The 16,118-nt window shown below is 48.6% G+C and overlaps 1 protein-coding gene across 1 annotated transcript; it reads right to left on the bottom strand.

Moving 5' to 3' along the window:
• Positions 1 to 1,468: 1,468 nt before the first annotated feature.
• On the bottom strand, positions 1,469 to 4,571 carry LOC122383705 (aromatic-L-amino-acid decarboxylase-like). The gene is made up of 2 exons (XM_043370397.1): positions 4,417 to 4,571; positions 1,469 to 3,288 (listed from the first exon to the last, which is right to left on the bottom strand). The coding sequence occupies exon 2, from the start codon at positions 3,276 to 3,278 to the stop codon at positions 1,689 to 1,691; it is 1,590 nt and encodes a 529-aa protein (XP_043226332.1). The 5' UTR covers positions 3,279 to 3,288; positions 4,417 to 4,571; the 3' UTR covers positions 1,469 to 1,688.
• Positions 4,572 to 16,118: the final 11,547 nt, after the last annotated feature.

Below are 16,118 nucleotides of genomic sequence, written 5' to 3'. Positions count from 1 at the left end.
CGAAAGTCGCAGGACGAAGCCGTACAAGGCTCCAAATCATGGCGCAATATGTCAGTCGAAGTGAATAGTGAAGAGTTCGAAAACCGCCGTGCTGACCTGCGACTGGAAAAAAAATTACCTCATTCGCGAAGGAAGCGAGACTCGATCCAGTGCATGCTTAACCCGCGCCCCGCTGGGCTATTCACCCATACGCGCCCTGCTGGGGGGGGGGCAGATTCTGCCCCCCCCTGTCTAGGTTCCGAACCGATGGTCGTAGAAAGACGGGAACAACGGCAATCGAAAGCTCTCAACAAGGCGGATCTTAAGAGCCCTTTTTTTGCTTAAGTAGGTCAGAGGTCAGGTCAAGGTCAGGTCAAGGATACAAAATGCAAGTTTCTACAGTATCGGCCTTGCACCGTAGTTGCCGAAGAATCGACTGAGACTGATTGCCCAAAACGTGTTCTTAGACTACCAAGACAATATTCGTTGCATACAATGTCATTTAAAGGTCAAGGTCAAGGCCAGGTCAGGTCACCAAAAACAAAATATAGAAAGGGGCATGTGCGACACATGTTTTATGGGTCATTTTACTCATAGAATTCAATAGGCACACTCAATAAGTGATATGGACCACCTCTGGATGAATTTCAGATCGAGGTCAGGTCAAGGTCAGGTCAAGTGAGGTCAAATTTTGAAGTTGGTTGTTAAGGCCTAAAAAGGTGTCTATCTGATGCAGTTTTTCACGACGAATCGAATGGTGCTATTTTTGTTTCCGTACGAGGTCTAGACCTTCCAAAAAAATCATTTTTCAAATTTTTTGTGTGTCGTGACGTCATAAAATTTTGAATAACTCCCACATTTTTTAACCGATTCTTCTAAAAATTGGTATGTAGGTGCACATAGACCATTTCTCCGACATATATTCCGGTTTTTTCGATACACTCAAAATTTTGGATTTTATAATAATTTTCCCAAAAAAAGTCAGTTTTTTTGAAAAAAAAATGGGCCAAAATCCAAAATTTTCAAAAAACCGAGATAGCCATTTGATAGACAAAGTAGAATCACGTGTAACCTTTTTGTTACGTCTTGATTCCTTAAAAAATGAAGATGTTAGCGGCGTTTGAAATGTTGCCGTTTTTTAGGCGAAAATGGCGAACATGACGTCACAAAAACGTCAATTTCTCAAAAACAAATCCGACGGATTTGGCTCAAATTTTCAGGGAAGGTGTCAAATTGATGTATGATAAGGTACTGAAAGTTTGACGTCGCTGGCGTAACGCGTTTAGAAGTTATTGGCGAAAAACGGGAGGGGGCAGATTCTGCCCCCCCCCCCCAGCGGGGCGCGGGTTAATGTTCTTGTGCTGAAATCAGTAGGTAGTACCTAGGTGAGTTCCATCAATATTCGCACATGGAGCGCTTCACCCAACCCTCTTTACTCGGGCTTTCGTAGAGAACGCGTTGTAGGTTAAACGTATGTAAGACGCGTAACTTTATTGGGGGATGAAAATTTATTTGAAAAATGTTAGCAGATTTATTACATATGCATTGCCAACCAACAACAATTGATAAATTGAGCGTAGGTACTTACATTGCCTCTCTTTCCCGATGATTGGCTACGGTCAAGTGTAGGTAGGACATTGATCGTACAGCTCGTGACAATGCATGGTAGTATAGTACCTATATGGATTTTGTAGGGTTCTCGCTGTGAGTCAGTGTCCCCTGTATCCGACTTTGTGTAGGAGCATGAGCATCCTCCAGCGCTCGGAGACGGTCTTGTCGGTCATGAAGCCGTTGCGTTTGGTGGTGCACGTGCACGTCTCCACGTGTCCGGTCGGCTGGACGGCCGGCGGCCGGTCCGAGTCGGCGGCGGCGCCGCTGAGGGCTGCGTCCGCGTGCCGCCGGATCTCCTCCCAGGAGACGGCGATGTCGCGGTCGGTGGTGACGCGCGACACGACCACGAACCGGGCGGCCAGCTGGCCGGTCGGCAGCTCCGTCTTTACCATGTAGACGCGCCGCGCCTCGCCCACGCGCCGCAGCAGCTCGGCCGTGGCCGCGTTGCCCTCCCCGCGCAGCCGGAAACACACGACGCCCATGGAGACGGGCGCGGCCAGCTCGAACCGCTCGTCCCGACGCACCAGCTCCTCGAACTGACGCGCCAGCTGCACGTGGCCGCGGATGTACTCCTGCAGCCCGCTGACGCCGTACAGACGCAGCACGAACCACAGCTTCAGCGCGCGGAACCGGCGTCCCAGCGCCAGCGACCAGTTGCGGAAGTTGGGCAGCGTGGTCTCGGCAGTGTCCAGGTACGGGGCGTCGATGCGGTTGGCCTCGGCCAGCTGGCTGGCGTCGCGCACCCACAGCAGGCCGCAGTCAAAGTTGACCAGCAGCCACTTGTGGGCGTTGAAGCTGAACGACGTGACGTCCTGGACGCCGCACTGCAGCAGGTGGCGGTACTCGGGACAGATGAGCGCCGCGCCCGCGTACGCCGCGTCCACGTGCAGCCACATCTCGTGCTGGCGGCACACGGCGCCCAGCTCGTCCAGCCGGTCGAACGCGCACGTGCTCGTGGTGCCCAGCGTGGCCACCACGTAGATGGGCACGTTCCCGGCGGCCAGCTCCTCCTCGACCGCCTGCCGGAGCGTGTCGCCGCGCCACGAGCACTCGGAGTCGGCCGGCAGCGCGCGCAGCCGCACCTCGGCCGTGGCCGCCGCCCGCTGGATGGCCGGGTTGGCCTGACACGAGGTGAACGCCACCAGCCGGCCGCGCGCCACTGTCTCGTCCAGCTCGGGGTCGCCGGCGCGCAGGCGGGCCAGCGCGCGCTCCCGGGCGGCGATGACGGTCACCAGGACGCCCTCGGTGGCCGAGCCGGTGATGACGCCGCCGCCGGTCCCCGTGCGCGTCATGAACTCGTCCGGCAGCTGCAGCAGCTTAGCCACCCACTCCAGCACGAGCATCTCGAGCTCAAGACAGGCCGGCGCCGCCTCCCAGTTGAGGCCCACGCAGCTGAGGCCGTGCGCCAGCATCTCTGCCAGCAGCGCCGGCGGAGAGTTGGCCAGCGGGCAGAAGGCATGGAACTGTGGCGAGTGCCAGTGGGTCATGCCCGGCTGGATGACGCGCTCCATGTCTGCCAGCACGTCGGCCCAGGATTCGGGCTGCTCGGGCGCCTCGGCGGGCACCAGGTGGCGCAGGTAGCCGGGCGTCACGGCCGGCAGCGGCGCCCTCTCCCGGATCCTCCGCTGGTAGCCGATGATGTAGTCGATCACGTCGCCGGCCGCGGCTCGAAACTCGTCGTCGTCCATCGTCTGTGGGCTGAATGGGCAGGGCGAGGTCGCGTTCACACTTCACCACCGAATATTGCTCTCCGCTGACGAGAGGCGTTGCGATTACTGAGCATGTCTTTTCAAGGGTACGGTTTTACCGTTCACGGATTTGAGCCCTCAGACATTTCAGTTATGGGTAAAGCTGCTGAACTTTTTATAGTTTTGGGGTTGAAAAGCAGAATCGTTTATTCGTTTAAATCGTGTCTGCAGTACCTATATGCATTTCAGAGGCTGGATTAAGCGATTCCTTTCTCTCGTTGTCCTTATCAGCGGTTCATGGAAGGCCCGAATGACCGTATAAGTAGCCAAGCTCCGGGAGCGAACCGGTCCCACGTCAACCGGCCGTCTTAACTTTAAAGCCGGCGCCGCTCCAGTCCGGGTGTTTTCTAAGAGCTGACAAAATAATATCCCTGCAAGTCCATGCGTATCATAGGCAAAATCCCTCTGACATTTGCTGGTAATGCGGTTATCTTAGGATCTGTTTCAATACTAACAAGCATACCATGTGGAATGTGGCATGAGCGGGCACATGCCGTACCAATGTGGTATGTGCCCGCCCTACTGGTTTTTACTCTAACAAGTTAATAGGGTAGGTATCTAGGATCTGCTTTTATTTGTGTAATTATTTGGTATCACGTTAATGTAACTACGAGTAGGTATAAATTGGCCCTTATTGCCTTGGACCAAATCATTGGTCCAAAGCAAGTTTATTATTTATCAAACTTTGAAAACTAAAACCTGATAAATATCTGACTTATTCACTTCTATCTTATCTCCAACAGTCCAGTCAATGATGTCTCATGCCATAACCAAAAATTTCCAACGTCCATTTTCCTATTCATTCAGTAGCCTTTTTTCCATCATTGGTTTTCTCATTTCTCGGATGTCCGTTTGTGTGGCAATAGTTACCATTTTTTTCTGCATTAGGTATACTGATAAAATGGGAGGAACCCGACGTCAATTGTGCTAGCTAGAAGAAGGTGGGTAGTAATTAGGTACGTTTATATTTTGTATGCACCCTGATGCATTTACATTAATATTGGCTATTGCACAGTAGTTAACGCTAAGGTCTAATAGCTTACTAGAAAGGGAATGGGTGTAACCAAAGAATTCTTACCTGTTCCTCCCCTGAGGTACTTGTATATACCTTCTGTCCCCGTTTCGGTCGGCGATCTACCGCTGCTCGCCCGGTCTGCTGTGCTGCCGGCACCGCGGACAGGTAGAGAGAGGTATTCTGTCCCGTGCGGGCACGGCGGCGGGCAGGTGCGGCGTCTCACTGAGCCGCGAGCTGCGGCGGCCGCTGGTCTTATACGACACACCGACTCACCTGGGGTGCCCCCGGCTAAGGTCCTATCTCCGGAAAAGGCGGGAGGAGAGGGTCTCTCTGAAGGTGGAACCGCCACAAAAAAAACTAACACTTCGTAAACAGACAGCTGAAAGATGTTCATCAAGACAGCCCATATTCAGCCCAGATTCGGGACATCTCAGATCAAGCTGAAACTTGCACACAATGTAGGTCGTGTCATACCTAATCCACAGCCCTAGTCATTCGGTAGCACTTCCAGCCGTTTGACCTATACAGAGGTCAGCTAGGGTCACGTGACCCAAATTTGCACAGCAGTTTATGGCTCTTCCAAGTGGAGCTAGAGCGCTAAAAACGGCACCAAACGACTCGCAGGTATCCGATCTTTCTCTCCCACCAGCAATTTGACCTCCCGCGGTCATGCGTTGACCTAAGGTCATTCTAGGTCGCAGCCCGGATTCAGCTCAGATTCGGGACAGCTCGAACCTCGGATCACACCTTTCAACCTGCCTAGGTCAAACAAGGTCACATATCGAGAAGCGGTTTGAGGAAAAGTTGCTACGTCTCATGGATGGTATGCTATGATTTGGAATTCGGTCGATCCTAATACTCGAGAACCGCTGTGCTGGTGTATTTTCGACATAGCCCGCAAATGACCTTATGTCAACGCATGACCGCGGGAGGTCAAATTGCTAGTGGGAAAGGATAAGATGCCTGCGAGTCATTTGGTGCCATTTTAGCGCTCTAGCTCTACTTGGAAGAGTCATGAACTGCTGTGCGAATTTGGTCCACGTGACCTTAGCTGACCTCTGTAGGTCAAACGGCTGGAAGTGCCACCGAATGAGTCGGACTGTGGCTGTGCATTGGGCATGCCACGGCTTACATTGTGTGCGAGTTTCAGCTCGATCCGAGGTGTCCCGAATCTGGGCTGAATCCGGGCTGCGATCAAGGGGGTGTCAGAGAATCGTACCTTTTGACCTGCCCACGTCAAACGGGGTCATATAGCGAGAAACGGCTGCGAGGAAAGTTACTACGTCTCATGGACTACTCGATGGTATGCTTTGATTTGGAATTAGGTCGATCCTTATACTCGAGAACCGCTGTGCTGGTGTATTTTCGACATAGCCCGCAAATGACCTTAGGTGAACGCATGACCGCGGGAGGTCAAATTGCTAGTAGATCAAATGCCTGCGAGTCGGTTGGTGCCGTTTTTAGCGCTCTAGCTCCACTTGGCAGGGCCATAAACTGCTGTGCAAATTTGGGGCACGTGATCTTTGCTGATCTCTGTAGGTCAAACGGCTGGGAGTGCTACCGAATGACTCGGGCTGTGGATTAGGCATGCCACGACCTACATTGTGTGCGAGTTTCAGCTCGATCTGAGGTGTCCCGAATCTGGGCTGAATCCGGGCCGTTTTGTCTTGAGCTTTCAATTGCCGTTTTCCCGTCTTTCTACCACCTCGGAGTTTAACGGGGCGACGGATCTGCCCCCTCCCCCCCCCCCCCAGTAGGCCCCGTGTTGGGCTGAATACCCTAGCGGAGCGCGGGCTCAAGGGAACATGCCACTTTCCTTAAATTCGTTTTTTTTTTTGCTACGGTTTAATTAGCTTTTACGTTTAAAATGATCAGAATAAGGAAGGAATATTTACCAGAGGAATTTTTGGATGTGTTTTATATGAAAACTAGGTACTATTTTTATCTTTAGTAGAGGCTAACACGGAAACGGTCCAGTCACAATTCAGTGTTTACGCACAAATTACTGAATTGAATGAATATTAGAAAGAATATTACCGGCTGATTTTTGTTTTTCACCGTAAGATTGCCTGTAGGGGAAGTTGGGGCAATGCCGGAGTTGGGGCAAAGCCGAAATTCGAGATATTTCGAAAACCGTAAGACATGGATGCCACCTGTCAGTGATGCTCTGAAGCTTAAGTGACTACAATTATCGCATGTTTGTTACGAGTCGTCATTCGGAATACTTCGGCTGTGAGGGCGCCAAGAGCGTTTTCAAGGTACGCGTTCCTTGTACTACATGCGCCTTTGAAGCTGCATTTCTTACTCATTATGCTACCGTTTGTCTGGCCAATTCGGTCAAGTAGTCTTCAGCATGTCTTTGCATAAGTGTGCTGCCTATTTGAAATTTATACGGCACGTTGAAAAGTTATGGGCCTGCAAATGAGTATGGCTGGCTGGGGTAATGCCGAAAACGTGCAATTACGCACGTTAAAGCACACTACGTGGACTTTACTGCTGTAGAATAGCAACGCGAATTTTTAGTCACACAAATTACACTTTCAACCGACACAACGGCCTGTTACCTATAAGGAATTATTTACCTGGCATTTTCTTATTATATCACACAATTATAACTTCCAGTGTGCACCAAGCGTCCTCAAGCTCTTAAAACGCGTGTCAGCTTTGATAAATTCCGGATAAAGTTTGAGATAAAGTGGCAAAACATCAATGTCGGCATTCCCCGTAGATCATTTCTCCCATTTTCGGCTTTCCCCGCAGTCCGGGGCAACCCCGAAAAAGTCACTTCTTTGATATTTTTAGTTTGTGCGCTTAACGGTATGCGAATTCATCAAATGCGCCTGGTATGTTTGAAAGGCAAAAGACTGGCCTCTCGAATGACGCCAACAAGAATAGCTTATGTTGTCTACCTTGCGTGCTACGGGCGTCAGAAAAAAAGTATTCGGCGTTCCCCCAACTTCCCCTACATTTCAAAGTATTCACACAGAGATCATGAGCGAATCGATTGTTAGCAGCCGTAAGCAGCGCAATGCAAAGACTGACCGGTCCTGCGCCGACAGCGAGAATTGGTCGGCGCTGCCCGCCGCGCCGGCGGGATTTTTGACTGTACACCCCGGCTACCAAAAAATGTTGTGGGCTGATTTACTCGTACTTATTACTTTCCCGGCAAGGCCAAGATCTGTTATTCAATTTTAGGCAGGTACTTAAAGTTTGGCGTTAATAGAGTTATGACGGCTTGAGATACTCTTGAGATAGTTATGTATTTGCGAAAAAGCAGAAGGGGTGGGCGAAATTCATCCCCCCTCCCCCTCCACTGCGTGTGCTTAGAGTTCAAACGCTGCTTGGCCTGAGTGAGGTATGAAGGGACGCTCTTAAGCGAAGGGAATTCGAAAGGGACATTGAATAAGGTTATTTTAATCGACGTTGGAACTCTTTTAGTTCACGAGCCATAAGCCAATTTGTCCAAATGTGTCAACATAAAAAATGACCTTTGATGATGTCTGGTGAGCTGACATTTAGCCTTACCTGAATGTGACCGAATTATTCTCCTAATATTTTGGACAAGCTTTCATAAGCCGCCTGCGAGCCTCGATGTTTCTTTCAAATTTATTGGCGGAAGCCCCCCAGTTCCATCCCGCGCGAGACGGACGGGGCTGCGATGTAGGCGGTCTGCAAGAGAACAGCCGAACCTAACCAGGCATACAAAATAGATAATGCCTATAGTTGAAACGGATAAAGATTAACCTTCGCGGACCCGGGGGACGCTTTTCGCCCCCCCCCCCCACCGGCGAATATTTGCGATAGCTCCCGAACGCTTAGGGATAGGAAAGCGAAACTTTTAGTACCTTTTCTCCCTTCCATTGGACATTTTCTGAAGTAAAAAAAATGGACCTAGTTCCCTTGATGACGTCACAGGGTCGATTTTTCTAGACTCCTGCGCGGCAAACTTCGGCGTCACAGACGCGAACCTCAAATAGCTGCTAAAATAGATTTTTAGAGATAAAGACAAATTACGAGCACGGTTGTGTAGCGTTTGACCTAGAGAAAAATAGAAAAATATTTTTGATGACCTGAGGTGAAAGGTCAGGTCAACGACCCCGAAATGTGGTTTTAGTTTTTCGCAAATAACTTCGACAAAAATGGCCCTAGAGCTACGGCAGTGGTACCATCGCATTCGCCTTGTCAAGTCGCGTCGAATGATATATTTTGTTTGGAAAAGGTCAAGTTTTATGTTGACCTCATGTGACCTCGAATGACCTTTGGTTGACCTTGACATATGAAAAGTCGTTTATGATGGGTTCGTACCCGCTGATCACGAATCAATCTCGCATCCATTTTCCTCTAATCCTTCATTTAGAGCCTACGGATGGTAAAATTGTCTTATTTATTATTACTATAGCGTGAATCAGTGAAATAGCCTCTATTATAGCAAGGATGCTCTTCTGTGACCTTGACCTTTGAGCAGCCTTGTATCGTAAGATGAACCACAAAAAAGGACCTGATAAGCCTCAAAACATTTCAAAACATCTAGGAAATTGGCACGCAAGATGAACGAAAGAGTGCAAAGTTTGAGGTCAAGTTTGAGCATGACGTTGACCTTGAATTTTGATTTTGAGCACATTTACGGAATTCTCAGATTCTCTTCTTTCGTTTGACACCCAATTTTGCCGGTTTTATGCATCCTGCCGTCCTCTAGAACGCTTATTTTGAGATGACTACACATTTGCCGTTTTTTGCCTTTGACCTTGACCTCTGACCATGAAAATTGACCTGAGGTCAAAAATGTTAGGTGCTTTAGAATCGTCTCGTAAAAACCTTTCGTTTGGTATCGCTTTTGTTTCCGTAGCTCCCTTAATTACGGTGTTGGACAGGACAGGGGGCGAAAAACGCATCCCCCCCGCCCGGACTGCGGTGGTTGGGATTACCCCCGGGCCCGGCCGGGTTAAAGACAGTGCCAAATTTTTCCTGATGATGGCCTAAGGTCAGGCTTGGGCAGTTCTTCGACCTCTGCGTAATGCATTATATGCCTAATGCCAAAGAGATATTTCGGGAGTGTTTAGTTCCAGTATAAAAAGGCGTTTAGGCGGCGTTTGATGATACAAGCCCTGTTCATTTGACATGACCCAGCTCGCCTGTAATGATGAAACTGGACCACTTGCACTGGCTTGAAATAGCTCCACAGACGGGTGGAAAGTAAAGCTTTGCGTGACGCTGATGAGTTTATGTTATGTAAAGTATACACTATACATACACAACCTGACCACTCACCACACGGACGTTGTTTCCAGACGGCCGTGTCTGCTCAGTTTATCGCTCACTGCACCCGACTGCAGCTCAACATTTCGCTGCTGTGATCCGTACCAGAGCTCGTCTGCAGTTTTGCTGCAGCCCACGATACACGACGGAATTGTATCCCGCGCCCCGCTGGGGGGGGGGGGGGGCAGAATCTGGCGCCCCCTCCCGTTTTTTGTCAATAACGTCCAAACGCGTTAAGCCAGCGACGTCAAACTTTTAGTATCTTTTCATACATCAATTCGACAGTCACCGTGCAATTCTACTATAGTCACCGTGCAATTCGACATGTTTCCTTAAAAGTTGAGCAAAATTTGACGGAATATTTTGCGGTAATGACGCTTCAGTGACGTCATGTTACGCCATTTTCGCTTCAAAAACAGCAAAACTTCAAACTCCTCTAACATCATCAGTAACAAAGGAATTAGGTACGAAGTAACAAAAAGCATGTAAGTGGTTCTACTTTATCTTTAAAATGGCTACCTACCTCGTTTTTTTTTTTTTGAAAATGTCAGAAGTGACCCCTTTTCTTTTTAATTTTTTTTTGAAAAAAAATATTAAAAACTCAAAATTTTGAGCATATCGAAAAACTTAATAAAGTTATGTTTAAGAAGCCATATCTGTGCACCTGATTTCTAACTTTTAGAAGAATCGGTTCAAAAATGAGGGAGTTATTCAAACTTTTATAACGTCACGACACACAAAATTTCAAAAAAAAATTGATAGTGTTTGACCTCATACAAGAACAATAATAGCACCATTCGATTTGTCGTGAAAAAACGCATCAGATAAACACTTTTTGGGTTTTATAACAGTCGACTGCAAAATTTGACCATAATTGGCCTGACTTTGACCTGACCTCGACCTCTCATCCTAGAGATATCGAACACTCATCCAAATGTGTTCGATATCTCTAATGGATTATGGAGTGTGCCTATTGAGTTCTGTGAGTAAAATGACCCATAAAACATGTGTCGAGCATGCCCTATTCTATATTTCGTTTTTGGCGATCCGACCTGACCTTGCCCTTGACCTTTGCATGACATTTTATGCAACGAATGTTGTCTTAGTAGCCCAAGTCCATGTTTTGGATAATCAATCTCAGTCTATTTGTCGCCAGCTGCGGTCCAAAGCCGATAATGTAGAAACTTGCATTTTGACATTTTGACCTGACCTTGACCTGTCCTCTGACCTATTAAGGCAAAAATATGTTTGCCCCAAAGATCCGTATTGTTTAGAGCTTTCGATTGCCGCATTTCCCGTTTTACTACGACCGGAAGTAAGACAAGAAGTTTGGAAGTTAGACAGGGTGGGGACAGAATCTGCCCCTCCCCAGCGCGGCGGGGCGCGTATGGCTGAGTAGCCCAGCGGGGCGCGGGGTATGGAAGCGGCGGCGGCCAGCGCTGGCTGGAAACATCTTTTTTTATTTCCAGCGATAATATTTGTAGGGGAGCGAAGTCGTATTGCGCCCTGTTCTTAAATGCGCCACACCTTCCTCCTGCCCAAAGCACGATTCTAACGAATACTCGAGTGTGTGCATTTACTTCACCACCAATAACTCGCTCTTTTTCCGGTCCAGGGGCGTAGCCAGGATTTCCTCCAGGAGGGGGCCAAACTTACAGGGGCCCAAGGTAAACCCCCTCAAAATCCAAAAAGTCATCGGATTTCATCCACTATTTTTTGGAGGGGGCCCAAATAAATTTAAAAAAATATATATTTAGAAAATGAAAAAAAAAATGTTAGAACTGAGTTGCAAGCAAAGCAGTCCATGGGTCCCTGCTAGATAGGCCCACGAATAGCTTCATAGAGTCGCTCAGCCGGTTCTGAAGGCGGTCTTGAGGGCCCCGTAGGTCGGATGAGGGTCCTTCAGACCGCCAAAGGCCCCTACAGCCCATGACAGCCTCGTAAGCCGTCTGAGGGTCATGTAAGCCGTTTAAGGGCAGGGGCGTAGCCAGGATTTTCTTCAGGGGGGAGGGGGGCAATCAAACCGAAAGGGGCCCATGTGAGCGAAGGGGTCCAACATTTTCATTTCATGACGTAGTTATTTGCTTAACTACCTTAAAATTACGAAGGGCCCCTGCGAATCCAATGGAGAGCAGTGGCAAAGCCTCAGGCCCGAAGGGCCCTTTCATAACCAATGAAGAGAGCCCAGAGGGCCCTAGCGGCAAGGTCTCAGGCCCGAAAGGCCCCCGCGAACCCAGTGGAATGCCCCGAGGGGCCCTTACGCTACTTTTATTGTGCCCCTTACCGTACTTATGACACCGCGATGGGGCCCTTTTGGGCTCCAGGGGGGCCATGGCCCCTATGTCCCCCCCCCTTGGCTACGCCCCTGTTCCAGTCCACGGGGACAGGTGAAGTGTCTCAGCTTTCTCGCAGACCATTTTTGGTGATTTTCTCTATTTTCTTACGCGAAACAGTCTATTTCGACCTTTGCTAGTGTCATGGTTTATCTTTGAGATAGTGATTCAACTAATTATGATTGTTAATTGTTCGTTTAATGGCAATTTTGAAAGCTTATTACCACTGTGGCTTCGCTGTCGCCGCCATATTTCAAGCTCATGAAAAAATGTGTTCCATTCCTTATTGCGCCCTATTCTTCAACTCAGAGAAACAGCATCTGGTGGTTAGGAGACATTTCATTGAACACTTTGATCATTAGAGCGCTCACGACATCCTTTGAGGGCTCCCACGTTGGCTCCACGGGCCGCGCTGGCATCTGAGGTCCCCACAATGGGCTCGAGGGCCCTCAAGCATCATGAAGACCTATAAGGGCCCCACAGTGGTCTCCGAACGCCACCACGGAGGCTTGTTTGGCCGCGCTGGACTATGATGGCCCTAACGATGACCTCTGAAGCCCCTTACGACTACTTTTGAGGGCCCTTACGATGACGTTTGGTGTCTACTGCAGGTTCGAAGGGACTACTGATTCGTTCAGGCGATTCACGTGCCCATTTATGTCACTTATAGTGCAGGGGGCATCTTCCCCAACGCTAGGGGGCATCTTTCCCACCTGTGGGGTAAGATGCCCCCTGTCACCTCTTCAGGAAAATGCTTAATAGCAAAAAACGTTATCATATTTCAGGCACGAAAGTGTGATATTTTTGGAGAAAAATGATGTCGGCTTCCGTTGTAACTCCAAGTTTTAGCTTTCCGATCGTCATTTTCGAATAATATATGACATAGTAAAACCCTGGGCATCTTTCCCCACTCTCCCCTAACCTGGCCTGTGACCTGACCTGGTATTATCAGTGACCTATACTGACGCCCTATCGCTGGACTTATAGGTACTGACGCCATATCGCTGATATTCGATGAAATGCGTTTTAGTCTGAATTGTTGTGAGCACTGTTTTGAGAGACATAGACATACTTAAAAATATAATCAAAAATATTGAAACTTTTGAGGAAATATTGACACTTTTGGACTCGATTTAGATAGTATCCGCGACCTTCTCTCACATTGCCTGACCAACAATTTTGTAGTCGCTTTGGACGGAGCTATTTTAGACAGACTGAGGGAATCGCCATGGGTAGTAGGGTGGCCCCGCCTCTAGCCATTGTTTTCATGCACGCCCTGGAGACCCTTTTCTTAGCATCCCCACGTCTTCAGCCATCCCTTTACATGCGATATGTAGACGATGTATTTGGAGTGTGGACACATGGCAAAGAAGCACTCCTTGAATACTTCTCATTCCTGAACAGCATCCACCCGTCCATCAAGTTCACTCTTGAGCACACAGCTGATGCCGGCGTCCTGTCATTTTTAGACACTAAAATAACGATTTCAGAGACTGGGGCCTACACCAGCGAGCTCTATGTTAAGCCGACCGCATCACCAGTGATCATACACTTTGAATCAGCCCTCCCGATGAAAACGAAGAAAAACACCTTGAGATCACAGATGCTTAGGGCAGTCAGAGTCTCCTCTCCTGGCCTCCCCAGAGAACGAAGCTTAAAAGTGATTGAAAACTTGTTTCTGACCAACGGATACCCACCCCATTTGGTGACTCGAGTAAAACGAGAGGTATTAGGGGATAGAGGTACAAAGAGACCGAAAACTTCCCGAACTGAGCCTGTGTACCAGGCTCTCCCGTTTGTCGACGATGACCTCTGTCGGAAGACGGAGGGCATCTTCACCGTTCCGTGCTTCTATCCTCAGGATACTGAAATCCTTCTCCTCCACGCCGCAACCCCGCTCCGGGCTGGACAGGCAACTTTATCTCATGCGGGCTGCTCCCTTGGAGCGGCACCGCTGCTCCCGAGGGAGCGCACCCCGTAGCCGGGTGCAGTGAGTGCCTTGGGGCTGGGTGGCCTGTCCTCTGGACGGGCTCAGCCCCGGCGACTCACTAGGGTGCCTGCCCAGACCAATGTCTCCCCCTAATTCCTATCATCCTTCCGGCTCTGCAATGGTCTTGTCGACCTAAAGGGCCTAACCCAACAAAACAAACAAAGGAGGGCATCTTGAAAACCAGCGGGCTTAACGTACGGGTGGCATGGAAAGGTGGCCCCAAATCTACGCCAAAGGCTGGTACGCTCTGCTTTCCTCCCTGTATCCTGCCCGGGGGAGGGAGGCGGTGCCAATGCTGTGAGGCGGGGCTACGGGGAAAATGCCACACCAAAAACGTCATTTAGGTACCGGATGGACTGTGGACTATGCCGTGACGACGAGTCATTTTATGTAGGCGAGTCTCGCCGCTCAGTCAGACTCAGGTATAACGAGCACATTCGAGATGCCAAAAACTTAAAACAAGACACCCCTTTTGGTCTCCATCAAACTAAACATCCTGATATTCAACTTAACAGCAGCAACGTCTCCATTCAAATTCTTCACGTGTCAAAAGACGGCCCAGACCGAAAGATCTGGGAATCCATCTACATTCGAGATCTAAAACCAACCCTGAACACTCAGACCTCCTCCTGGCCTTTGATTCGCACTTGAGCTACCACTTGAGTCTGACTGAGTGGCGACTGGCGAGCTGTGACAGCTCGCGCGCGCGCGGGTGTATGGGAGTGTGTATGTGTGTGGGTGTCGGCATATGTACGCTTTTGGTGTGTGTTTTTTTTTTCGTAAAATTTCTAGGTATGGTAAAACTTGTAGAGAATTCGGAAGGTCTGTCACGGAAACATGCATTTATTTACTGTAGACATGATTTGCCACCATAGCGATTATTAGGTATGTTTGTGATATATGTGTTTAATGCTAATCACATTCACACTATGAATATGTTTCTAGTGCGATTATAGGTGCCTGACATATTATTCTGATTATCAATGTATTAAATACGAGTTTGTGTTTTGTGGCCTACGCATTACCCTCGCCCCGTTGGGGGGCCATTTTGCCCCCCCCCCCTGTGGTTTTTCCTGAATATCAAGAAAACGGCGGCGCGCAGCGCCGCCAAATTTTCAGTAGGTACCTTCCCGGGCATCAATTTGACATCTTCACACCAAATTTCAAGTCTTAGGTCACCCTAGCTCAGGAGTTATTGAGGTCAAACTGAGGTCATGTTCGAGCAAAAATGAGCAAAAAACATGCAATCTTGTAACGCTCTCCAAATCTACAGTTATCAAGCAATTTCTAAGTTCTTTATATGGTCTAGTAGACAAAAAGCGGCGCTAAAAAACTGCCATCTCGAATTTTCAAAATTTTTGGTTTTTGACCCAAAAAAATTCAAAAAATTGATTTTTTTAGAAAAACCAAAAAATCAAATATTTTCCGAATTTCGAAAAAAACGGAATATATGTGATAGTCCCAGCGCTCTTCTATATACATACCAAATTTCAGATCGATATCTCGTTTTTTGGCCAAGTTATAAAGAAAAAACTGTTCAAAAATGATGACATCAAATTTTTGAACTCAATTTTTAGCGATTTTAGACCACGTACGGCAAAACAAAGACCACCATTGAACTCCCCGTGACGAGCTGCATCGATTCGATACCCATTTTATGCAGAAATATTAACTTTGAAATTTGACCTAATTTGACCTGACCTTGACCTGACCTTGACCAAAACGTGACCTAAGCTGGCCCCAAAGGCTGCCTGACCCACATAATCGCATTTGTCATGTAAAATGGACCATAAAACATGTATCACAGGACACTTTCATATTGTGACCCCCCCGTGACCTGACCTCTGTGACCTGACCTGGTATCAGTGACCTCAAATAGCAAAATATGTGTTTTTTAAGAACATTTCCCCATCGATGATTTTCAATGAAATGCATTTTACTCGATTTTACAACGCATTTCTTGAAATGCCTGTAAACGGTGAAAATTGGACCTTTGACCTGACCTGTGACGTCATCGGTTTGACCTAGGTCAATAAAATTGGGTCACAAGGTAGTTCCCCGTTGGGGCTATCCAACACCGTTTACCGCTTGTCGCTATATTGCGTGGTTCTCGAGATCTTAGGGGGGGGCCAAAATGCCCCCCCCCCCCCCAACCGGGCGCGTTGCTCGGCAGAGCCCAACGGGGC

The sequence above is a fragment of the Amphibalanus amphitrite genome, unplaced genomic scaffold, assembly GCF_019059575.1.
Source record: "Amphibalanus amphitrite isolate SeventyFive unplaced genomic scaffold, NRLGWU_Aamphi_draft 000170F_arrow, whole genome shotgun sequence".
Classification (NCBI taxonomy): Eukaryota; Metazoa; Arthropoda; class Thecostraca; order Balanomorpha; family Balanidae; genus Amphibalanus; species Amphibalanus amphitrite.
The sequence above is the reverse complement of the archived record's forward strand: the minus strand, read 5'-3'. Positions and strand labels throughout refer to the sequence as shown.

Coding starts and splice junctions, on each gene's coding strand:
- LOC122383705 (XM_043370397.1), bottom strand. CDS start 3,278: ATGGACGACGACGAGTTTCGAGCCGCGGCCGGCGACGTGATCGACTAC.